This window comes from Limanda limanda, chromosome 19 (genome assembly GCF_963576545.1).
Source record: "Limanda limanda chromosome 19, fLimLim1.1, whole genome shotgun sequence".
Taxonomy (NCBI): domain Eukaryota; kingdom Metazoa; phylum Chordata; class Actinopteri; order Pleuronectiformes; family Pleuronectidae; genus Limanda; species Limanda limanda.
Window position 1 is genome coordinate 7,910,703 of NC_083654.1, and position 25,118 is coordinate 7,935,820.

The 25,118-nt window shown below is 43.4% G+C and overlaps 1 protein-coding gene across 1 annotated transcript in view; it reads left to right on the top strand.

The window, feature by feature from the left end:
• Window positions 1-25,118, top strand: part of csmd2 (CUB and Sushi multiple domains 2) — a 260,666-nt gene that overhangs the window by 72,274 nt on the left and 163,274 nt on the right. Inside the window, exons 4-5 of the mRNA XM_061092731.1 lie at window positions 11,071-11,265; window positions 16,508-16,715. Of these exons, the coding sequence (XP_060948714.1) occupies window positions 11,071-11,265; window positions 16,508-16,715 (403 nt within the window). The remainder of the gene's footprint in view (window positions 1-11,070; window positions 11,266-16,507; window positions 16,716-25,118) is intronic.

Sequence of the window (25,118 nt, forward strand, 5' to 3'; positions counted from 1 at the left end):
CTTATTCTCTATAAATGATATAGTTGAATACTGGCTTCCCTGTTTATGTGATGTTGTTTTGTGTAGTTGATGGATTTGTACAGCGCCGCCGCTCCCATAACGCACACTACGCGCTGTGCGTAGGGCACCAAGTCCTGAGGGGGCACCAGAAAAATAGGCAACTGAAAAATCATCATAGTTATAATAATTATGTAGCTGAGCGTTTAGTTGTATCATAGGTCCGGCCTCAGCCGACAAAGGACACTAGAGCAGGTCATGCGCTCGGGACAGCACACCCGTTTATTCTCCGCTCACTTTGCAACTTCACTCATCACAGAGCCCACTTCCTTTAAAACCCCCTTTCAAAATAAGAGTCACTACAGGCAACCCGCTTAGAACAGGAAATACAAATCAACCCTCAACAATAACGTCATTAAATAAAATAGCTTACAATTATAATGCCGATATTATTTCAGTATAGAAATATTAGGCACCTTTTAGGCATGTATATCACAAAACAGGCAGAACAAGAGATATATTTAATTGCTCAAAAAAAAAGTTACATGACAAGTCCTGTCATTGAGAGTCCATCAGCAGGTGACAATGTAGAGACCTGTGTGCCCCCTCCAACTGATCCTGCTCTTTGGCCGCCACAAGTTTTAGATGCGGATCGTGTTAAAATAGTACGAAGAGGTCCATTTAAAATCCCATCATATTTTAATTTTCCAAGGGGAATAGATGGCAGGGCGTTTCTTAGTAGCCTACAATTCAAAACACTCTCAAATGGAGAGAAAATCATGAGAAGTTGGCTTGTTTATTCGCAACAAAGCGAAGCTGTGAAGATTCTCATAACTTGAATGTGTGTGTTTTAGCTGTTCTACATAGTGTGTTTGCAAAATAAAGTAAAACTGTGTGAATTTTCTGCTTCTAAATCTTTGCTTTTTTGAAGAAGATTGCTAACTTGTATACTTCTGCTTTTAAGTTTGTATTTATGGATGACTATTTAATTTCTACGAAGATTTTGCACATCCCAATACTTGTGTGTATGTATGTTTTGGCTGTTCTGTGTACTGTGTTTACAAAGTAGATTTTCCTTTTTCCTTTTACTAAAATGTTAAACTGGCAGAAACAAACATTTTTTTCTCGGGGGGGGGGGGGGGGGGGGGGCATCATAAAGGAGTTATGCTTAGGGCACCAAAATGGCTAGCAGCGGCACTGGATTTGTATACATTTGTTGTTGTGTTGAATACATTGTAAAAGACAGTATCTACTGTATTAGTAAAAGCTTGAAACTTGAAAGCTTTCCAAGTAAACTGGGGCATTGAGTATTCACACTGTCCTCATTGTCGACAAACGTGTCCGTTTGCATCTGCGCACTTCAACTTGCAGGCGTGACCTCTGGATTTCTTTGATTGTTGTTTGCAAGAGTAATGTCAGTGGAGAGATAATCCCTGAGAGCCGGGGGGGATTTAGATTCTTCAACCCTGACACAGTGAAGGCCGTACACACATGTGTTGATCTCCCCTCCCAGCTCCTCCAGCTCCCAGCCTCTCATCTGTCTTCTGGCTTTCCTCAAGGTCTCCCATGCACCCTGATCCCTCTTAGTTTAGTCTCATATATAGTGAATGGCTACTGAATGGCACATTATTCTGGTTTGCAGTCATTGTCGGCAGCCATCAATTCTGTATGAGCTCTCTCTTCACACCTCGCCGCCTCCCACACAGCAACTGGCCATTTTTACCGCACCTGCTATTGTGTGCATGGGAAATGAAGATATCTGGACTTCATTCCCGTCTTTTATTTGTGTGCATTTTTTTGTGTTTGATTGTCTGTGTGTGTGTGTGTGTGTGAGGGTGTGTCTTCAGAGACACAAACCTCTTATTCTCACTCTAGAACTTTGCCTGTTGTCGAGTTAGAGAAGCTTTACACGCAGCTGAGCTCTAAGTCAGACAGGGATTTTTCAAAGTTGGATCTGTAACCACAAACCAGTCAGGCAGTGACTCACTTTCCCTCAGCCTATCTGAATCTAAGGTGGCTGTGATAAGTATCTCTCCCCACTGCCTCAAATCTGAGTTTGGAAAAATGAGCATTGCAGGAAAGTAGAGCTGCCGAAATCACAACTGGATGGATCCCTCCCAGCCCGACATATACCATGATTCATTTCGCTTCTGTGACAATTTCTTCAAAGAGGCAATGGCGACAAAAAGTGGGAAGTCGACGTCAAAATAATTATTTTTAAAATTTAAGTACTCAACCAAACAGCAAACGGAACACATGTTCAAAAAACGCGTTTTGAATGGATTGAATACCATAATCATCTGTGGCTTTGTTGCTAGGCAACGGCTATAAGGGCGGGATGAACTCTTGACGAAATAGGAAGACCAGACTGAGTTGTTTTGGTTTGGCCGATGGGGTCTACGAAGTGGTTGGAGAATGCAGCCGACGCCAGGTCCTACAAAGACTGCGGCCACTGAACTGAGACACATTAGATATATATTTAGATGGGTTAGGGTTAAGATGGATGACTCATCACTTCCTCCCATAGTAGGCAAATTAAGCTAAAACATCCCAGCAAAAGGTGCTGACATCTTGCACATTTGACGTCACTTGGGTGAATCTGCCCACGAGTGACCATGGCGTTGAGCAATGGCCACGAGGTCCCACCAACTACAATGAAATAAGTTACTTTCTTTGGTCGATTTTCTGTTCCTTCAGAAGTGATACAGGCGTTTTTCCTCAAACAGACAAGCATCAAACTTTAAACGACAGCCGGTTCGTCCAGGTTTTCTCAAACGTCAAACACTTGACTGCAGAAAGAAAAATACAACAAAGTAACTCTCTTTTTATTGTCAACTGTCAGTGTCGCTCACTTCTGTTGTGATTGTGTTTCTGTTGTGTGGCTTTTGTAGTTCCACTGTGTCTTTTAAATTTGTGTTGTTACTATTGCATTCATGTTGTGTCAATGCGTATGTGTACACTCTATACACATTATTGGAGAGATACATTGGTGCAACAATGATGCACATCTTCAATGTAATGCAATGTGTTCAAATACTTAAAACTAAAATATGGTATAAACACAATGAGCTTCATTATTGCTGCATTTAAAACAAGGCTGACATACATTTGTATAGCCTATACTTATTTATTCTCTCCAATATAATGCACATATTACACCCACCCACACACACATGCACTTACAAATTCAGCTAAGTTCCTTTTTGCATTCCTCAGCCTCTCTAACCTAAAGTGATGGGAGTTGCCCGCCTTAGTCCGGCCCATGTGCGGGGAACAGGAAGCATTGATTGAATCGCTGCTTGACAAAGCAGAAACGGCTTATTGAGCTAATGTACCTGTGTGTTGAGATCGATTTTGCAATGTCACTTCCAAATACACAGCGGGAAGACGGAGCGGAAAGGAAGAGGGATATAACATGAGGAGGGAATGAGAAAGGAGGATGGGAAAAAGGGTGAGGTAAGATGTTCTGAGGCCAACTTTCAATCATCCCAAAACCAGGTTGGGCTTCTTAAACTCCAGCTTTTCACAACAAACTGTGCGTCAGTCTAGGGTCATTCTGTGTCCTTGTTTCTAGGCCCAGGTGCTGCAGGATGGAGCTCCTTCCTACCGATGATAAAGCTGCAACTATTTATTTATTTCCATCTGTCTATTTGCACCTGTTTTCTGTCTCTATCTCTCTCCTGTACTTTAAAGTTTGAGTCAGTCTTAATCACTTTTCCCATACTACACCATCCTCCCTCCATGTATTGCTTAGTTTTTTTTAAACAAAGGCGGAACATTGACAAAAAAATGAGGCAGATTGAGGGAGAAACCATGTAGCTGGTAATGTGAGCTAGTTCCTCGTCTGGTACGTGGGTTTTATTCCAAACTTCCACGGTAGATCTCTCGACACATTTAAGTGTAACTACTTTTCCTGACAGGTTACACTGTCAATCATGTTTCTTTTTCTGCAGTTCCGTACCTGGCAGACAGGGTGATTGCAGTTGTGTCAGCTGCACTGAGATAGGCCTGTCTACCCAGCTTTTCCTCAGCATATTACTTCTCACTTACTTCAGGCAGGTCTCTCGCTCAGCTCAGGTCTTTGTAACTTCAGAGTCACAATAAACAAATCTGTCTCAATCTGGGGGCAGACACAAACCTTGTTTTTGTCCTGATTTCTGAGATGACTCATTTTAGAGTCTGATTGAATTTCAGCTGTGTTGTGCGGAGTTTGCCGTGCCGTGCACAGGGGGCAGCGAGTAGCGAGCAGATATTCCTTACAAACCAACAGCCGGTCTGATGAATTTCTGACTTGCAAAGAATGCAGGTCTGCCATCCTCAGGCCGCCTAGTTCAAGCCCGGTCACAAGTCGATTCCACGAACTTGGTGACTTTTTATTTTACTGCACTTGTGCCTTATTGTTTTAAAAGATGGAGGCTAGGCCGGTCAAGCTGGACAATGTACCTGTGCGTGTGTGTGATCTTTCCTCCTACTCCAATCATGGCCAACATGCCAGAGAAAAATATTTTCTATGTAACCTCCAACAGGGAGGTTGATGTTATCACCGCTAGCAGCTTCTTTGTTGGTTTGTTTGTTTGTAAGAAACCTGATGGAAGGATGTGATATGGGTCAGTGAAGTTCCCAAAATGTTTTTAAAAATGTTCATGCTAATTGGGATCTGGGGATTGATAAAGGAATTGTTTTTTTTACTTTCTTAAACATCATCCAATAGGTTGTTTTACACTTTGCCAGGGACTAATTCATTCCTAAATCTTACCATTGTGCAATTTGGCTTGATTTGATTGATGAGACCTGGTGGAGTTTTGCCATTATAACAATGATATAGCAAACAAACTATAGTCAGACTGGTCCCGAGGGGCCAACACATAATGCACTTTTTTAGCGGTGAGGTTGTGGCTTGAATACATGGGAATAATATATTGCTTGTACCCTTCTTCAATCTCCCCGTGCACCATTTCAAGCTACTGTGTCCATACATCTAGTGAAATTGGAAGCACTTCCTGATATTAAGCCTCTCACTCATGCTAGACATTCACAATCTCTTTTATTTTGCAGCATTAGCTTTTTTTTTTCCGTCCAAGAGCTGTTTTGTGACGAATAGATTCTACAGTATAATCAGGTATGTAGCCAGTCCCCTTTGCCTCAGGAGGAGAGGATGACAAATTGAGGAGCATGGCTCGAAGACACCCAGGAAGAGAGAGCACCGGTCTTATTAGGGTGAAAGGTCATCCCAGAGGAGACGAGCTTCCTGCCTACTCCTTCTGTCCGAGGTTCCCCTAGTCACCGTGCAGGGATGAGGGGGGGTGAAGAGGAAAAGGGAGGGAATGAAAGAATGCAAGCAGATGATGTAAGGGAAGGATGGCTTGATGGATGGCGGGGCTCCTTGCTCTCAGTGTGTGTGTGTGTGTGTAGGGCTTGTGCATACGGCTCTACTGTTAGCCAGTGTGCACCGTAGAGTGGGATACATTGATGGACGAGGAGCATGCTTTGCCGTTTCAGCAGTGGAAGAGCTCAAAGCTTCCGGGCCCCAGGGACGGGCCATGACACACTCTCCCATCCTGGTGACTTATGGACCTGCCATGACAAACACCTTAGTGCTACGGTTGTGGGTGGTGGGTGGGTGGGGGGGGACCCTGGAAGGATGGCACCCCTCTGTTTAAAAAGCAGAACCCACTTTGTGCTGCTAAGTTTCCACATTGAGGCTTTGAATCTGCTGGAATTGTGAAATAATTCCGGTGTGTGAAAGTGTGTGCAGGTGGTGGAAATGAACAGAGAGCAAAGCGCAGTCGTCTCGCAAAATGTTTTTAAATTGTTTTCTCATTATTTCTCTCAAGCTGCTCTGTGTGGGTTTTTGTGTTTCTCTCTCTGCATCTTTTTTTACGCTCCCTCCCTGTGTTGGGTTTAGCCGGCAGCAATAAATGGAAAAAGGTTGTGATAAATCAGTTTAAAGCACAAACAAAGGGGGAAAAAAGGGAGAAAGGGTTGTTTTCATCCACTGCAGCCTTGATTTTCCTGACTTTAGCTGCCTAGAAATGCAGCAGGGTTCTTAATCTTCAGTGTATTTAAAAAAGATACGTTACCTGTGTATATACTGAATTTTTGTTGGCCCGGAAAATTATGCCTTCTTTGGTGGGAGAGCAACTCAGTCAGGACAATTTATGAACGATGAATGTTACTGTATCGATGCTCTTTATCAAATAGTGTCAGTTTTTTCTCTACTCTTGATGTTCACAGGTGACACATAAATTCACATTGCGGAAATAAAGAAAGTACTGATGATTCTTAGTGATTTAAAAAAAAAAAAAAACGGTATTTGCCACTTCAGTGCTCCAGGCATAGCCCGCTTCTGGGGATTGCACCAGTAATGGCACTATTAGACTTAATTTACTGCCCAAACTAATAACCTGAAATGGAGGGTGTGATGGGAATATCACACGCATGCACACGCACACAAATATAAAGCACATGTGTAACGGGGTAAATATGTTAATTGTTAAAATCCTGTTCAACTTGGAACTGCAGTCATTGTTTTTTGTGTATTTCTTTTATTTTGCCGTGTTTATTTTATTTTGAAGGGCCACAACAGGAACTTCAGGGGATTAGTGGGGATTAGCGGGAGAAAACCTCTTTTTTCCTTCAGATGCAGTTTCCACTACACCGAGTAAGTTGTGTCCCTTCTGTCTGTCAGTGTTTTAGTTAATTATGGTCAATTTAGTGTTTAATAATATGCATTTTTTGTAACTTTTCTTTTATAGATGATTGTGTTCCATTTGTGGTTACAGGTATGTTTGTTTATAGTAGTTTAAGGCAAATCTATACGATCACGTGTCAGAGAGATGCAGTTTCCACTACACCGAATGATTGTGTTCCATTTGTGGTTACAGAGAATAAAGTTTAATTGTTCTACCAAGCCTGAGTCATGAGAGATGAGTGAAAAGAGCAGCAGTACAAGCACAGACCGTCACACATGCACGCACACCGACACTCGGTGATGTGCCCTCAATCAGCTCCAATGCAATGAAATCCGTCATCTTGTTCATCTCTCTGTCACTCGCTCACTTTTTTTCCCCTTGTAACGCTCACAGCCTTTTGCACACGGCTGCCATCTTCTTCATATTTTTTTATCCCACCACAACCCAAAATATAGATCCTCTCGCGGCGGACATTTTGACTTGTCGTAGTATGGAACGCGTAGGTGTAACTAATAGCATTAATGATGTCTCCGTTCCATTTCGCCGTGCCAGTAATCTGTGCCAGTGCGCCAGCATGTAGGATATCAGGGCCCTGGCACCGGTGCATCTCAGTGGAATGCAGCCGCTGTTAATGTGTTTTAGTTACATGTGCGTTTGACAAAAGTCAAAATGTCTGACTGTGAGAAAGTGCTCTATCCCTACACCCCGCTCGTTACTCAACGTGACCCTCCTTCCCCTTCGTTCTCTAGAATATACCTCAAACTTGTTTGACACAATTGATCCAGCTTACATGGCCACCACTGCAGGGGGGGGGGGAGCAGTTACCTGCGTGACACCAGGGCCCCCTGCCGCCGTCCTGCAGCACTAAATCCAAAGTCCCTATGGCGAGAATGCAAATCAGTCCTTGTGTATATGCTAATGTGGTTGTGAAGGAAGGGAAGCTGTAATAAGGCGGCCTTGGCGGGTCAAAATAAAGGCTATGGCACAGTGGAGCCTGAAAGGGACAAGTCAGTCCGCGAACCAGACTACGGGATAGGAAGGAGGGAGACTATCCAAAGCACTCACCAGGTATTTTTAAAAGGTAATTCAGCGGCGAGTCATTTGTGGCAGGATCTTCTGCGTCTGAGCAGGTGTTCCGCCTTCAGCAGGTGACGGAAAACACCTGCTGTGAAATCAATGCTCGGGATGTAGCTTGAAGAGCAACACGCAGCTGCAGTTTTCTGCCCCGAAGCGAACCAAGGCTGATTTTACCTTTTTAACAGCCTCTTAAAAGAAAAAAAAAAGGAAAGGAAATGTTTTGGAGGACAACAAGGATTTGGCTGATGGGTTTTGCTGCTAGCCAACACTGCTGATACTGGATTTCTGAATTTTTAGGTACTTTTTTGTCTGGCAGCTGCTGCTCAAAATGTAATTGGTTGAAAAACGCCTGTAAACATGGAAGTTTGTTTGTGTCAGTCACTGAGGGAAGTTCTGAAGTTTTGTTTTAAATTTGAAGTTGATGAATACATATTTTTTCATAGTGAGAGGTTAAAAGAGTTTGTTTTCTGTCAATCAAGGATACCATCTCCAACATAAGACCTACAGCTTCATTTCAATTGTCCTTTACCAACCTCCTTACTGCTGGGCATGGCCAACAGAGACAGTTGCAAGTTCATGCCCAATCTGTGATAGCCCCAGTAAGGCTCCCGCTATCTCACAGTTCTGGAGCTAAGTTTACCTTTTGTGATGTTTGAAGTCGAGTCCTCGGAGGTCGTGTTTGTTGTGTGATGGCTGGACCAGGCACAGGCTGTGTGCAGTCTGTTTATTTACCATCCAGTTACTTCCACAACTCAAGCTCTGGGTAAAATGACTGATCTGTCCTTGTTAGAACTTGCTCTAAGGAGGCCTTGGCTAAGTGGGCAAGGAAGAAGAGATAATTAGTTTGTTAGGCTCTAGATTAAACCTAAATTATAAATCTACTAGTTTTGAGTGACATGTCGAAATATAACTGCTGAAAAGACAATGGAATTATAGTGTCAGAATTACTTATTTAATCTTGTTTAACGTTATTTAGGTTGTCTTAGACTAAATTCCAAACGTGTGGGACTTGTTTTTGACAACAGTTTATTTTGCTTTGGCAATAATAGACTGATTTCCCTTGGATTGGAAAAATCTTTTGAAATGCATTGCGAAGCTGCTACCATTTCATTTGATCGGCCATAAATACATAGAGTGTACATAAGAGTGTGATGGTAGGGTGCCAGTGAGCTGTGTTGCTGTACAGGAGCCACTCGGTCCTCTCTGGACCTAAGCCCGGTCCCCGTGGAGAGGCAGAGTTTCATCCAAAGTCCAGCACATGCGCTGGCCAGCTCCCCTCGCCGAGTGGGGTTGGTGGGGGACTCAGCTGGATGCCAGGGTGCATGTGTGATTGAAATGCAAATCTATATAGTATTTTAGCTAATGGTCTTTTAGGGCGGTCACCCACACTACTGCGTGTCATCGAGGAGAACGGAAGCTATCATGTGTCATTTACTGGAACGTAACAGCAGAAGAAAGAGAACAAGAGGAGCCAGAGATTGGCTGAACTCACTTTGAACTTGATTTGCATAATAACACACAATTAGTCAATGTGCTCTCAGTACTGACCTCACTTATTTGCATGGGACAAGCAGCAATGGTCAACATGGCGTCGCTGAGGGTTTGAGTGACTGCAGTGGGCTTTGAATAAACAAATATACAATGTAAAAAAGTGTATTTGTTTTTGTTCTTGGAATAAGTCATTTTTGGGCAAGATATAAAAGAGACCATGCGTTTCGGGCCCTTAACACGCTCTCTGGTTCTCAGGCTCTGTGCTTCAGCACTTGCCGTCTGAAGTGAAATAATGGATATTTCATGTAAGTGCCAAGTCTAAGCTTTAATTTGAGTAAGGTGTACATCAATACCGAGAGAACTGTGTGGGAGACCTTTGAGCACATATCGCTTTAGCTAATTTAGCATATGCACAGGAAGTTAAATAAAGTCATCCTATTTAATAATTTGTGGAAAATTCTTGGCAGTCGAAGACACATGAAGTCTCGGCTCCACAGACATCAGCAACCACTTTGTAGCTTCTCTGTTGAAGCTCTCTCAGTCTGTCACTGCGGCCTCCTTCAGCCTCGTGTTGTGAGATCTCTCTGCCTTCATTCTGCTCTTCACCAAGTGGGACATTGTTCAGTCGGACTGAGATCAGGCGACCCACTCGGGCCTCCTCTCCCTGAGAAGCTCTTTGGTTGATTTGGTTGTACATGTAGCATTTCATTGCAAGCGACTGCTTAATGAAATCGTTGTGCATATGACAATAAACTCTTGAAACTGGAAACTTGAGGGTCCTTGTCCTGCTGTGTCATGAAATGTCCTCCAATCAGTTTTGATGAAATTGTCTGAATCCGGGAACAGAATGATCTCTTGTACCTCTAACTGGTTCCTGCTGCTTCTGTCAGCAGTGAAACCATCAGTAAAAAGCCAGTGTGCCAGTTCCTTTGGCAGCCGTACTACAAACACAAGTCACAGCAGAACCACCGCCATGTTCCTGAGATGGCTTTCGGTCAGGAGATGTTCCTTTTCTTCTTCCCATTCTCCTTTTCCCATCACTTTCTTTTGACAAGTCTTTGGAGCTTATGCTCATTAAGACTTAAAACGGCCTTTTCTCCATTAATTTCTGCTATTTAGTAGCCAAACATCCGATTACCTGAGAGGCCATGCTATTTGGGCAGTGTGTTAATAGAGCTCCATCTCACACAGTTATACAATATTAATGCAAACATACTCAAATGAAACCCTGGGACTTGGCTCATATTTGAATGCAGTATACCTTGTTTTAATTTAAATTGAATGTGCTGAAGCAGAGAGCCTGAAGAACGAAAAGGGCCCAAATAGTTATGGTCTGGACTCTATGTGGTGAGCAGATGGCTTGTGTGTGTGTGTGTGTGTGAGGGGTGTGTTTCAGTGTGTGTGTACTTGTATATTTGTGAGGACCATTTTCTGCATTGACCTTACAGAGTGAGGACTTTTTCGCCGATCCTCACTTTTTCCAAAGCCTGTTTGAGGATTAAGATTTGCTTTTAGGATTAAGGTTAGAATTAGGTTTAGGCTGAGGTTAGGATAAGGGTATATACGGGTTTCTTTGTGATGGTTAAGATCAGAGTAAGGGGCTAGTGAATGCATTACACTGATTAGTGCCCTCACTGAGATATAAATACAATAATGTATGCGTATTTATGTGTAGCCAGATGCTTTCGGTACTTTTCCCTCTTTTTCCGACTCTTACCAACACTAACGTGACGCAGTACCACAGACCCAACCACAAATTGCCTCATTAACTGTCCTTCCCCTTCCCTCTCACCCCCCCTTTCTCTCTTCTCAGCTTTGCCCAGCTACACATGTGGTAATCCTGGACAGCTATTCAACGGCCACCAGCAGGGGTCCACGTTCAACATCGGGGACAAAATCCGCTACAGCTGCAGCCCGGGCTACGTGCTGGAAGGTCACACCACCCTCTCCTGCCTTGCCACCTCAGCCGGTACTGCTGCCTGGGATTTCCCCCTCCCCTACTGCAGAGGTATGCAAGAGAGTCACTGGAAAACTGTCTGTTATAACAAGATTCGAGGCTTAATCTTGGAATATATTTGGTCAACAAGGTCAACGTTGTAATTGCACTCACTGTAAATGGATTGGAAGAAACATATTTGTAAGCCCCAGAATTGTCGGTCAGCTCAGAGATATCCCACAGTTGATTAAACATAGTCTGATAAATAGTACATAAAAAGTGTCTGATATGTTAAAATGGATAAATATAATATTAGCGTTAGTTGAATTTATTTTACCATCAGCTGTAAAGTGTGAGTGAACTAACAGCAGATTAAGAATAAAGGCCGGCCCTGTATATAAGTGGGGGGCCTGCCTTGCAGAGGCTTAACCATTTTTTTCCTGAAAATACAGTTTTTAAGTTTTTAAGTCTAAAGTATTATTTTAATCATTATAAAATCTAACTAAAATGGAGATTAAACATATTTTTTAAACCATGTAAAAGTTTTGCCTGGTTGTTACACATGCATATAAAATAGATTATGCCAATGTCCCCTCTTTTATAGGTAACCTATTAAAAACTAACATTTTTTTCACTAGACATTCCTCTTCTTGAAAATAATACATAAATTAACTTCATAATTTTTATTGTCATTTTCACATCATTTTGACTTGCCTGCGTCATTTTTGAAACAAACAAACGTGATATACTTTAGCTGATTATGTGCTAAGGGGTTATAAAGATCTCTTAACTGGAACATGAAAGTCAATATGACATTGTATCCGTCGCCCCTGGAAACCATAAAAAAAAATCTATAATGTAAATGCAACACTGATGTTGATTTTGAAATGAAGACCAGTCACCCCTTTTACATACTTTTTTGCACGATTGATAAAACATCGTATAGCATACACACCCATTTATTTACAGTTGCCATCATATGACCTAACAAGGTTTGCTGCGGTTACACTGATCTCTTATTTGCCATGACAGGACCGCATGTGTTTGCCCGCAGTCGGGGGCTCGTGCCAGTTGTCCTCCCCTCACCGTTAGCGAGCACCCCTGCGGCAGCGACACCTGCCAGTGTGTGTTGTCTGACTCAACATGACATAGCTTAGGAAAACAGTTCAGTGTAGGCAAAGGTGATATCATTGTGTCTCATTCACAGGATTTCACTTTGTGTGAAAGGGCATTTTTGCATAATTAAAAGAACGAGCGGCACACACGTGCATGTTTGCATGTCAGGGTATGTCCGTTTGCTGTCTCTGTGTGTGTTTGAGTGTGTGTGTGTGTGTGTGTCCGTGTGGCCAATGGTTTGTGTCAGTGTGCCTGCTGAGCGGAGCGCTGAGACACCGTGCCATCTGCAACAAGGCTGGGAGTCAGGAAGCCCACATAGGAGCACACATGGCTGGGCAACATGTGCCAGCACACCCCCCTCCCACCCAATCGCATGCTGACATGTGCACATGCCTGCACTCCACAGCCAAACGTGAAACCATTATGGGTGCAGTTCGTCATCTCGTTCAACCCAATTTCCTGCATTCCATGCACGAAAACTTTCAGGAGCTCCGTCGTCGTTCTTGTTTCCATGTTTTCACCATAAATCACAGACTGTTTGCTTTTCACGCCCCAAACTCAAGATTTTGCATTCTCTTTCTCTTTGCCCACTTTGGCTCCTGCCTGGAAAGAAAATTGCTCATACACTTGAGAATGTGATTACACCACATGATGTAATATAATTGGATCTGCACCAAATTGTACACACTCATAATATCAGGTGTTCAATCAAGTTTCTTGAATTATACCCTGAGAAATCAAGGAAAATATTGAAAAAAGCCAAGTTAAGGGAAGTGAAACAAATTCCTGGATATGCCCCAGGGGTTTTTAAATGGGTTATTTCTTGTATCACGACCCACCAATCTCCAAAATGTTCTTGGAAATCAGTTCAATAGTTTTAATGTGATACTAAAAACAAACAAATAACCACAGATTAGACCATAGATTATGTGTCAATACGTTTTTTTAACTGTCAGTCGTGCCTGCGGTCCAATGAGGTCCAATGAGCCCACTTTACAAATAAACAGATACACTTGAGTGCTCTTTCATAATGCATAAGTGTATTGTCATTGTCCCTAAACCCCTTTTATAAAAGAGCAGGACTGCCTTCTTCTTCAGGAGCATTGGAGAACATTTTGGCACATTCACGATTCTGGACCGAGGAGAAGGCTTGTGTGCCAGCACTGCCGGGCCATAGATAATAACTATCTACAACATCTACAACTGACTGAATCAACCTGCAATTTTTTTTCAATGCATTGCAAACATGAATGATTTTATAGCTTGCGAGCATTACCCATAACTTAGTACCCATGACACTGGAATCGAAGGGGCTCCTTGCACTGACAGCCTACAGATGAACTGTGTACTCTTCAACCGTAGAACGCGTCTTAATATATTCAACTGACTGAAGAACATGCATTTTTTTTATGCCGAGTAAACATATATCAGATTTTATAGCCTTGCATGCATTGGCCCTAACTTGTTTCTCATGACACTCAGATAATTTGAAGAGGCTCCATAAACTGTGGCAGCATACGAAAACACCATGTCCTCTTTATCAGTGGAAAGCTACTTAATATATGAAACTGACTGAATACCATGAATTATTTAGCGATGCATGAATGTGAATGATTTAATATGTTACATGCATTGCTCATGTTTTCCCCGTTACTTGGCTCCCATGACACTCAAAGGAATCAAATGGCCCATGGCACTGACACGGAAATACCCATTGATCTGTTTGACAGTAGGAATCTTCTTAATATCTACAACTGAGTGAAGAACACAATATATGTCCCATGCATGGTACAGTTAATGCCTTTTCCAGCTTCCATAACTTGGTTACCATGACAATCGAAGGAATCAGAATCAGAATCCGAAGATATTTATTGACAAGTAGGTTTAGACCTACCTGGAATTTGCTCTGGTTATTGGTGCATACAATGAACATAGAAACATAAAAACACAATAAATACACCACACATAAGAAAAACAATAAAAAACAATATATATTTACTCACTATTTACTTCTTATTTACTCACTTTTTCTAATATTTATACAAAGTAACATTTGTTTAGACATAAACATATCTATATAAAAATATATAAAAGATAAAAGATATAAAAAGTGAAGTGAAAAGTGAAATGCAAAATGCAACATGCAAAAAAGTGAACAGTGTCAAATTGCAATATGCAATGTAATGCAGTTTAATATAATATAATATGTGTTAAATGTGTGGCTCCTTGCGCTAAATGGAAAAAAATGACATCCCCAAAAACGGTGTACTGTTCAGCATCGACAACCTACTGAGGGAAGAACCCTCACATAATGAAGGGTTCAATAGTCCTTTCTTGGTTTCATATGGTCAATGCTATGGTCATTGTTAGTTTTCCTTTGGGGAAGGGATCTCACATCGGCCAGCAGCCGGCACAAAATGCAGAGAACGGAGGAGTGAGTCAAGGTGAAGGGTAGAGTTAGGAGAGTCAGATACCTCCCTTCAAGTGTGAATAAACTCTCTGGTGTAGAATACCAATGCACTTCCTCCTCCTTTCTTCTGTCTGCCTTCCACTTCCTGTCACTCCCACTGCAACAATCACCTGTCACCCCCTCTTGCCATCTCCCTCTCTCTCTCTCCATTGTCCAACCTCCCTCTGCACTTTCCTCTCGCCCCATCCCCGCTTGTCACCTGTCATCCTCCTCTTCCTCCCCCTGTCTCCTCGCCCTTCTGTTGTGGTTTCCCTCATATTCAAGTTCACACCTCACAGGTTCCCGCTCGTCCGTACACTCCCTTGGCCTCCCTCAGGGGGGTTGCCGTGGTGACAGGTAGGATGGATGATAGACAGGGCCCGGCGCCCCCCCGAGCTCCTCCTCCCCTCTTTGAAACACCCCAATAGCTGGCCACTAATGAATCCCACGTCACCCCTGGCTCACACACACACACACACACACACACACACACACACACACACACATTCATGGGGTGTCATTCAAAACTTACTTGGACGGGTCCCTTCTGTTTATTAGCACTTCCTGTAGTGATCAAGTCTGCTTTTCCACCAGAGGAATCCAATCCACAGATCACATGATGTGATTTAGTAAAAAAAAAGCTATAATGAACATATCAGAAACTGGGCAGGAGAATCATCCTGGCACGACATTAAATGCACGCTTCATTATTTAATGTTCTGCTGAAAATGGTCTCCAGGAGGGAAGAGTTGCTTTGATTAACAAAAAATATGAATTAATCAGAACTTAATCACCTCCCTCCATGTTGCATTGGGTTGCGTCACGCATCCTTCCCCGCTCCCTGCTGACTGTAAATGCACTGTGGAGCATTTTCAAAAATCGTGTGGGTGGCCCGTGGCGAAGATTTCAGACACAGGAACAATACGCTGTAAGTCATTGTCTTGCAAGAATTTCCAATTCCGGATCTTGTAAATGTGCAGTTGAGCAAAAACAAAAACAAACATAATTTGTAGCTGGATTCTTAATTTTCTTTTCTTGTATTTGTTTCTAGAGAGCAAACAAGGTTCCTGGCAAAGCTTCCCCTTGTAAAGTTCCCTATAAGTTCAGTCTCTGTGACACAGTTTGGTTTGACTTTTCTTGCTGAATCATTTTGTCTGTGTCAGTGTTATCAGTCAGGAGCATCTCTGTCCAGACACTGTTCTCAAAGGGTTTTAATCAGCCCTAATCATCCTTTTTTTTAACTTACATGTGTCCATATAGAATATTATTCTTGACACTTTATACTAATATGGCAATTATGTAAAAGACAGGATTAAATGAAATGTTGCATAATACATTAGTGGTTTTATAACTTCCCGTCTTTCTTTCAATCTGTGGCTCTCGTGTTGCATTAAGAGAGCATCGTGTTGTGGGTCTTTTGTAACATTTTAAAGGTGTGCAATGCAACTCCAAGCACTCTGCCTAAATGGGGTTGCTTGCTGGTTTGTGTTAGGTTTCTTGGCTGAAATGAAACACCTCTTGGTATCTTTAACACAGGAGTAAACCAGACCAGAGACAAAAGACTTCACTTTGACCGTTTCATGGGTCAAACTTGAGCTGCAACTAAGTGTTTGTGTTTATTTGCCTTTTACCACCCTCGCTCTTCCCATATTTCTCTACACCTTCGATGACCTCTACATCACACGTCTTTGATTATATTTGTTTTTCCCTCTTTTGGTAATCCTTGCTCTCTCCTCCGTTCTCTTGCAGCGGATGATGGGTGCGGAGGCACGCTGCGAGGCCAGAGCGGCGTGATCACCACTCCCAATTATCCCACCGTGTACAGCAACAACGCCGACTGTACCTGGACGGTGCTGGCGGAGCCGGGAGACACCATCGCCCTGGTGTTCTCCGACTTCCAGCTGGAGGACGATTACGACCTGCTGGAGGTCAGCGGCACAGACGGCTCCTCGCAGTGGTGAGTTTTCAGCCCGCGGCATTTGGTCTGGTGTGTGAACTGTGCTGGGGATGTGAAGTGGAAGTGGAGTCAACTGGTGTTCCACCTGCCCACAGGCACTTTGACACACGAGGGAATGTGATGGTTGGAATATGGAGGTGGCGGCCGGGTGTGTCAAGTGGAAAGCAGTGTGACTTCCTATTGACTATTTCTGTCTGTGGGGAACAGAAGAGGAATAAGTATAGATCCTACCATCAGGGTCATCAGATTATGCTCAAAGCTTTTTGTATCATGTTGTCTGTGGTTTTCCTCATTCACTCATTCTGTCAATTACTCAGTCTCACACAGACACACATGCTCGCCTCTAATGATGAAGAGCTCCGATGTCCTGGCGGGTCTCTCACCATCTGTGGCAGCTCCTCCTCTCTCTGACAACTCTCTCAGCTCTGGAAGTAATTAGTGAGCTCGATTACCACCGCCAGCCACATAGTGTCGTTTTACCCACAAACACACACACGCACACATACACACTTACAAACACTCTCTCTTGCACACTGTGGAACCCATATGGGCCCAAATGGAAATAAGTATTCACACTTTCAGCCACACTGATATATTTGTCCTGGCACTCACCGAAACTTGCAAACACAGACGCACTCTTCCACACAATATCTTGCCACAACTCCTCCACTCATTTAACACACATGGGGTACAAATCCAGTGCACTTTCTTTGTCTTGGATTAAAAAGTGAATAAATTGCAGGTTTAGTTTCAGGAGATTGACAGTTTGGATCAACAAGGGAGGACAGAGGAGACTTACTTGGAGTTACGGCCACAGGAAGTCGGATGGAAGGGACAAGCCGGGGCACTGGCAGAGCTATTAAACACTTGAAATGCACATAGAGAGAGAGAGGGATGGAGAACTGTTGATACAGCAAACAGGGTCCGAAAGAATAGGTGAGGAGACGTCTCCCGGTGACTCAGGGAAACTCGTGTCACTTTCACTCATTCACTCCGCGGGTTAGGCGATGACACTTCCCCAGGAGAACTTGATTGATTGACTGAGAATCGTGCTTTGTAGTCTGGTATTAAAGTCTCTTTGAATGTCTGCACGGCTGACTGAAGGTTGGACTCCCGCAGACGGCAGCTTGACTATGCTTCTCTTGCATGTTTTACAGTGTCATCAGCTTCTTGTCCCACACTTTGATTTTGCTCTCTGTTGTCTTGCGGGACGCCCGAATCTCAAAAGGCGCCGTCATTTTTTGTGTCGAGTGATGCCGCGGGGCGCCTATGGCAGCACACCAGCGGGGAGGTTGCACAGTTTTGGGGCTTGAAGGAAGGGAGAAGGGCAACTGGCAAGAGTTGTGGAGCACAAGTCACAGTTGATCACGCACATGGCAAGGAAATGGCAACACAGGGGACAGAGGGCCACGGTGCAGACGTGCTGGCTTGCCTCTATTGTTTCCTTTCTTTCCAGTCTTTTGAATTCAAGAACATCTCGTCCCCAAAACATGAAAACTCACCAGCCCTTTTTTCAACTCAGTCACTTAATTTCTTTAAGTAGCTGTGTATCTATAATTTTGGAGCGAGCCGGGAGCAGTTGGGACGGAAGAACGGGACGAGAGGGTCAAAGAGTGAGAAAGAGCATGACACCAGAGGAGAGGAGCGGAGAGGAGGGCAGGACCTTTGGAAAAGAGGATGGACATGAAAATGGAGAATTGTGTGGATGGGGTGGAGGGTTTACGGCTCTCCGACCGGTGGATAATTAGAGAGGTCAGGTGGAGCGCTATGATGGTGCTGACCTAAAGCTCTCATCCTCTCTGTGAACGGCTTTGAGCCCTCCCCACCCCACTGTGGAGCTTGAGGATTGTGCTCTCCTTCCTTCTCTCACCGGTTAATTGGAATGGTCTCACAGTTTTACCATAGATTGAATATGAAGAGGGAGAACGCATCGTCGTATCTTCCCACAATTCAGAAATTAAGCTAAAATATTCCGAGGACAAATGCCACCATCTTGCACATCTGGATTCAGAGGCTGCGCAGTAGCTATCATGGGATGGAACCTTGGCAGCGAGGACCTGTCGACGCATTCGACCAATCACAAGTCAGTCTAAGCTGTCCATTGTGATTTGTAAGCCCATTTTTATAACATTAAATAACCAATAAAAAACAAGCTTTCTGAACATTTTTTAACTTGGACTTACATGTGGTGTGACAAGAACTATCAAATTTAAAGGAAACCATTTTTGAGAAAGAAAATGTGATTTCATGCTTTCATATTTCGGTCAAAATATTTTCCATTAACATGGAGGAGGCAGGATTTATGACCCATGCTGCAGCCAGCCACCAAAGCATCAGCTTCACTTTTGGTGAGCAGTCATGTCGTCCATCTTTTTGAACAGTGTATGGTTTGTACAGGGATAAGTTTATAGGATTTGTTCTTGTCAGGTTTGCTGTAAAATGTGACTTTGACTTTAGTTTCAAATCATCTTCTTAAAAATGTATTGTACATGGAAGTGTTGTTATCAGTTTTTATCAGAGCATGCATGTGACTTCCACCTGGCTTCTTTCTAGCATCCCACCATCCCACTGGTTACTGTTACATCAATCAGCGGGGAGTTCTAGGTGTAGTATTGATTGATACCTGACAGACAGGTTGACTGTTCCAGTAGAAGAAGGGAGGCCAAGGGTCAGGGTCACAGCCGCGCTTGGCTGATCGATCCACAACAGCTCAAGAGAAATCAGGCTTCACGTACACTCCTGCTGTGTATGGGTCCGTGCTTTGATCGGAGGAAAATAAACAAGAATAAACACCATCAATCACCATCACCAGCATCACCCCTTTGCATAAGAGAACCGGCTCTTGCTCACTCGGGCTCTTGTTTACCGTGCCATCGGGCGATTTGATTGGCGGCCCTGCAGCCTTGGCATTCTGAGAAGGCAGCAGGGAAAGAGACAGCCTCTCAGGCCGACTTCAGGAGCCGAGATGTGCATGCGTATTGAATGTGGCAGTGGGATGAGCTGGTGAAAACAGCGACTGGATTCCACCTCCACTCTGCATTACCCTGACAGGACGTCTTCGGCGCCGCTCGCCCAGGGGAACATATTACTCTGCGATTACACTGTTTGTATCCACATTGATTTTCTTCCCCATCACCATCCACTTTGAGGCAATGTAAATAACGCCCGACGCTCACCAATTGCCAGATGCTCGTTCGCCTGCTTGCTGCTAAGTGGAACTCACAGCTATTTGACTTGTAATTTTCTTTGGCGCAGAATTGTTTTTGCACAGCCCCCGTCATACATTTTCATCCACCAGCAGTACTCCCTCGAGATGATGAAAGCAACTCCCGCAGCACCTTGGATCCTGCAAATAGAAAGTGTAAAGTGTCGGAGTCTGTAGTTGAAAGCGCTCTGAATATTGGCATTACTCCCTGGGTTGAAACAAAAAATAAAACGGAAAAAAACTGCGTTCTGTTCCGCAGTAAATCCATGTCACAGTTCAGTGATCGCACAATTTTACAGAAAGTGTTCCAAAAACAAAACTTGTGTCTTGGCTTTTCATGCCAGTAACTTTTACAAACTCTATTTCCTGTGAGTGTTTTCCTTTTCCTCATCTTTTTTTTGTTCCTCTATGCATCTATTGCTGACAACAGAAGGCTCCACTGGGTAAAATGCAACTTATTTCTTCATGTTCTGGAGATCTGAGAATCCAATGATCTGCGATCTCTGTAGGTAGTTTCCAATCCGTTCCCCTCTCTCTTTTAACCGTACACCCACTGGACCCGAGACACTGACACTTGGCAAACATATAGATTATCTCTGCTGCGCTGATACGTGTCATCTCGTCCCAAACCATGGAGGGTGGGTGTGTGTGTGTGTTTGTGTGTGTGAGAGATAAAGAGTTGTTGGAGCAGAGTACAGAACACTGGATATATATTGATTGGCTGTTAGGTTGACTCACCTGAGAGTGAGCCAATTGTCTTCGGAACAGCTTTTTAAGTCCAGGGGCTGTTTTCTCTTGCTTCCGATGGGAGTTACAGCACTATGAGTAGGTTTCTTTCTTTTTGTGGAAATAAATGCCTCAACTTTTGTTTTTGTGTTTTCAAAGAGACTGTTCTAGATTTTAGTTTTGTCTTTCACAATTTTGCCACATGAGATCCACGTTTGGTTTTGACTGCAGCTTAAAAATCACTTTCAATTTGCCTTAGCTGACCCATTTCCAGATTTGTGGGCAAATGTATGTAACACAGCTGTTCACCATGGGGGGGGTAACACATTCACTCCATACACTCTCCCAGCGGGACCCCACGATGAGCTATTGGCTGCCAATCATACACTTTCCCATTATGTAACACATCTTATGACAAATGTGTTCCTGGCAGCACAACAATCGGCGGTTATCCACCCATCCACCCGCTGGAAAACATCCTTTAATGTATGTTCAGCCACTAAGGCGGTTATTGTGAATACAGAGCATTGGCGGAGGGAACTTAGCATTGATGTGTTTGCAAACCGTTACTGTGTGATAGTTGAGTGAGCGCATATTCTCTGCCAGAATGCTGAATTCACTTTTTTTTATTTATTTGTATTCATTTCTTATACTGTGGCCCTGTTTCTCACAACTCCGACCGGCGGAGTAAAGGAAGCGTTTCGCTCGGCAGCTTTACCGGTAATTCACTGCAACATCACCAGTCGGGTCACGTCTAGGAGCCTCTGACTGGCAATTCTCTCTTTCGGAGGCTCTCTCTCGCCCTCTCTCTCTCTCTCTCACCCTCCCAGCTCGATGGGCGTCGTAAAGCATCTGAGTGGGTAGTTTGATCTGATTGTCTAATGAAAGTCTATAGTCCTTCATTATACATTCTGAAGTCATTTACTGTAAGTGGGGCTCTCATCATAAAACCAACATGCAATTCGTCCCAAAACAAAAGCAAACTACGGAGAATGAATAGCGTGCGATGAATTCGGCAAAGTCTTCCCTGATTTCGGAGACGCAACCCTCAGGTGTTCGTGCAGAGCATGTCAGGAGATTTGTGGATTCACAAACAGTCACGGAGGACCCATGTATTCCCCTTGCATTGCATGTCTGCTGCACTGGGGATGATGTGCTTGTCTAAAAGCTCACAACTGCACTTCTCCCAACTTAACAATGCAGCGGGCTCACGGGAGAGATCAACTTTGGGTTTGAGATGGAAATGTTTCACGGCTGATGTGAGGGATGTTGGTGGAGCCCTGACGCACGTCACGGATCATCACGTCAAAGGCAACATAACAGAGGAGCCTCCAGATCGTGTTGTATCGTGCTAGATCAAGATTCTGGTCCTTTTCTCTCCGACTCTCCAGACTCATCTACGACTTAAACGTGATGCAGCTTTCAGACCTTTAGCAGAACCTGAGGAGTCACCATCGTTTTTTGTATTTATTTTGTTTAGTATCTGTTTTTAATCAAAATTGTATGTATTGGAAATTAAACACAATTAAATAAAAATTCCAAAGGGAACATACAGTAGAGCATTTTGCACCTTCCAAATTTTTTATTTATGATTTAATTTTCCATTTAATCTATAGGTTAATTGATTCATTTATGTGGTTATTAGTCACACAGTATGTTGTATTTCCTGCCGAACAGATAACCTGTGTATATATATATACATTCATATGTATATAGCCTATATGTTGGAATTAGTAATGATTTAACCTGAGGAATGAATGTGTTTACTACACCTGAATATCGGATGCTGATCTATAAAACAACAAGCTTAGCTATTTTAACTTTATTTTGACCTATACTTCAAAAATATCAGCTCTGCTGTCTTCTTTTTATGTTTTTTCTCATTCTTCTCCACTTTCTTTTCCTGCTTTGTCAGCTTTATTCATCCAAAACCATAGTTTGCCTTATTGGCCTGTGCCCGACCAGCGGATCGATAGCTGTCGCTGCCACTCTCGCCGCCACATCGCCCCCCCGCCCCCAAAGTATGTTTGTCTGAGTCAGGATTTATTAACCGCAGCACTCGGTTGAAGACTCATTCTGCAACGTGCCATCGATCAAAAACTGCAGCCATGATGAACTTTGCACCACCCGCCAAGAAATGCTCCGGCGGAACATTATCTCCAACACCTGGTGCTGTGCCGCAGATTGGCTCACCGAGGCACTCCGCACTTTGTTACTCTCTCTGTCACATTGCTCAAGCTAAGAGCGGCAGACGGAAAAGGGATTTGGAGTGAAGGGAGCAAGGTTAGCAGAAACGGGTCAAATCTTACCCCACGTGGTGTAGGGACCGAGCAGGAAGACCAGAGAGCCACAAGGTTTCTTGGAACAATGGTTGTTTTTTAATTGTTTTTTCATTAACAAAATACCCAAAAGATAAATTTCTCAACTAGTTAATTATTTAAACTAGCCTCCTGTAACAGCTGGAGACCAGTTAACAGCATCACAAAAAAGAAAAAAACTCCCCCTCAACTGAGATAGGGGAACATATATGGTGGCTGGTCAAGCCACTCAAAACCAAAGAGGGGGATAGATTTATACATACTAACATTGAAAACAATACAGCCACAACATAACACCCCAGTATAAGACCATATAATATTAGCTAAGGGAAACTACAAATCAAGATAAGGAAATGATGTCCTTCCCCATGATAACACAAGACATGGTGCAGTCCAATTAGGACTAAAAGCCATTTAAGGTGGTCTGCTGCAGCTGGGCCTCCTTTTGCTGAATGGCCAGATGACTCCCGCAACAACCCCCAGGTTCTGGTAACTCAAAGAAAACGTAATCAATTATCACAGAAAGAGAATATTTAATAAATAAAAGTATGTTGTATGAAATCAGAATGTGTCCAGTTATTTAATAAATTAAGTGGGTGCGTTTGCAAAAAGAAACGACTAAGCTAATTAGGAATTAAGAGGGGTTTACTGCCATGTTACAGAGTTTCAGCTTGTGTGGTTGCTGGTGTGGCCATCACGTGGTGCATCAACCTTGGTGTAGCCGCTTTTTCCGTTATATCGTTAAAATGACTCCCTAGATTGTTCCTCGTCTTGATGATTAATTATCATTAATTGCCCCTGATTGTCTGTGTTATGGTAAGAAACAGCAGGCGGGGCAATTTACTCTGCGATATTTAGTGTTACCCATAAACCAGCTCCCCCGGGGCAGGCAGCCTGGATGGGGATGTGACTGTGTCTAGCCATGTGTTGCCTCACCCGCGATCCCACTGAGACCAGGGAACATGCAGAGGTTAGGGGTAATGGGCCAGATCAGTGTGCGCTGACTGGGTGTCTCTTTAGTTGTGTTTACTAAGCACTGCACCACTGGGATCCAATCTGTCGCTTTTTTAACAGTCCCACAGATGCACTAATAGCTTTTGATTTGTACACAGAGACACATTTGAAGCTCCGCACATTGGCGCCGGGGTTCTGCAAACGGCTTTGCTGAGATGCACCGTTTCTCGGGTGACATTTTGCATATAAGATTTGCAAATCTCATATTTGTTGCCTGTATAAAATAATATTATTTGTGAAATATCATCTTATCCAAGTGTATTCACTGTTTTCTCTGTATCTATTATCTCCCATACGCTTATATCTGCCCTTTAGGACATTGGATCACATGGTCTGTTTATCTCCTTTACTAAAGAGTGTTGTCTGTCTTATGTTATTTGATTGATCATGTCCGGATATGACACTTGGAACTGTTCAAACTGAAAGTCTCAAGGGTCAACACGCTCAATTAATCTCCTGTTCCCGGCATCTTTCATCATCTATCATTTTTAAGAAAACGGTTGTTGTCCCGGTTCCGCTGACGCTTCATCCCGCTGTTTACTTTGATCCCTTGATTCACTTCCTGGTTCAAGTGCTGCTAACCTAATGAAGAAGGGCTCGCTTCAGAGGTTTATTTATGATGGCGTGATCAAAAGAAAAATAATGGCCCCGTGGAAATTGTGTTTCAGCGCCTTGCAACATCCCCTCTTTCCTGCAACATTGTCGTCCCTTTAAGCTTTACATGACCGTGAGGGTACGTCACACCACTCGATTAATCAATCACAGTAATTAGCCCAGATGGATTAATAGGAAAAGGGAGGGATGAGAGGGGGTGAGGCTTAGGTGGAAAAGGAACACGTGAAATCAATTGGCCAACAGCACGTCACACTCGGTGGTCGGTTGTAGAGGACACTGGCTATACGGCAATTAGATTGTAAAAGCAGGGCAGGGACGACAAGTACACACAGCTCTTTAATGCCAAGTCACTGCATTACATCTGCTTGTGTTATTGGATGTGTGTGTGGCTGTACGCACACACACACACCCATTGCCTTTGAGGAGGTTCTCTAGGAGTGAAATGAAAAATCCAACAGGTCCTTTAAAGCGGGCTACCATACTGACTAATGGCACCTGTCGGAGACTAAAACCTTTTAACTGAAA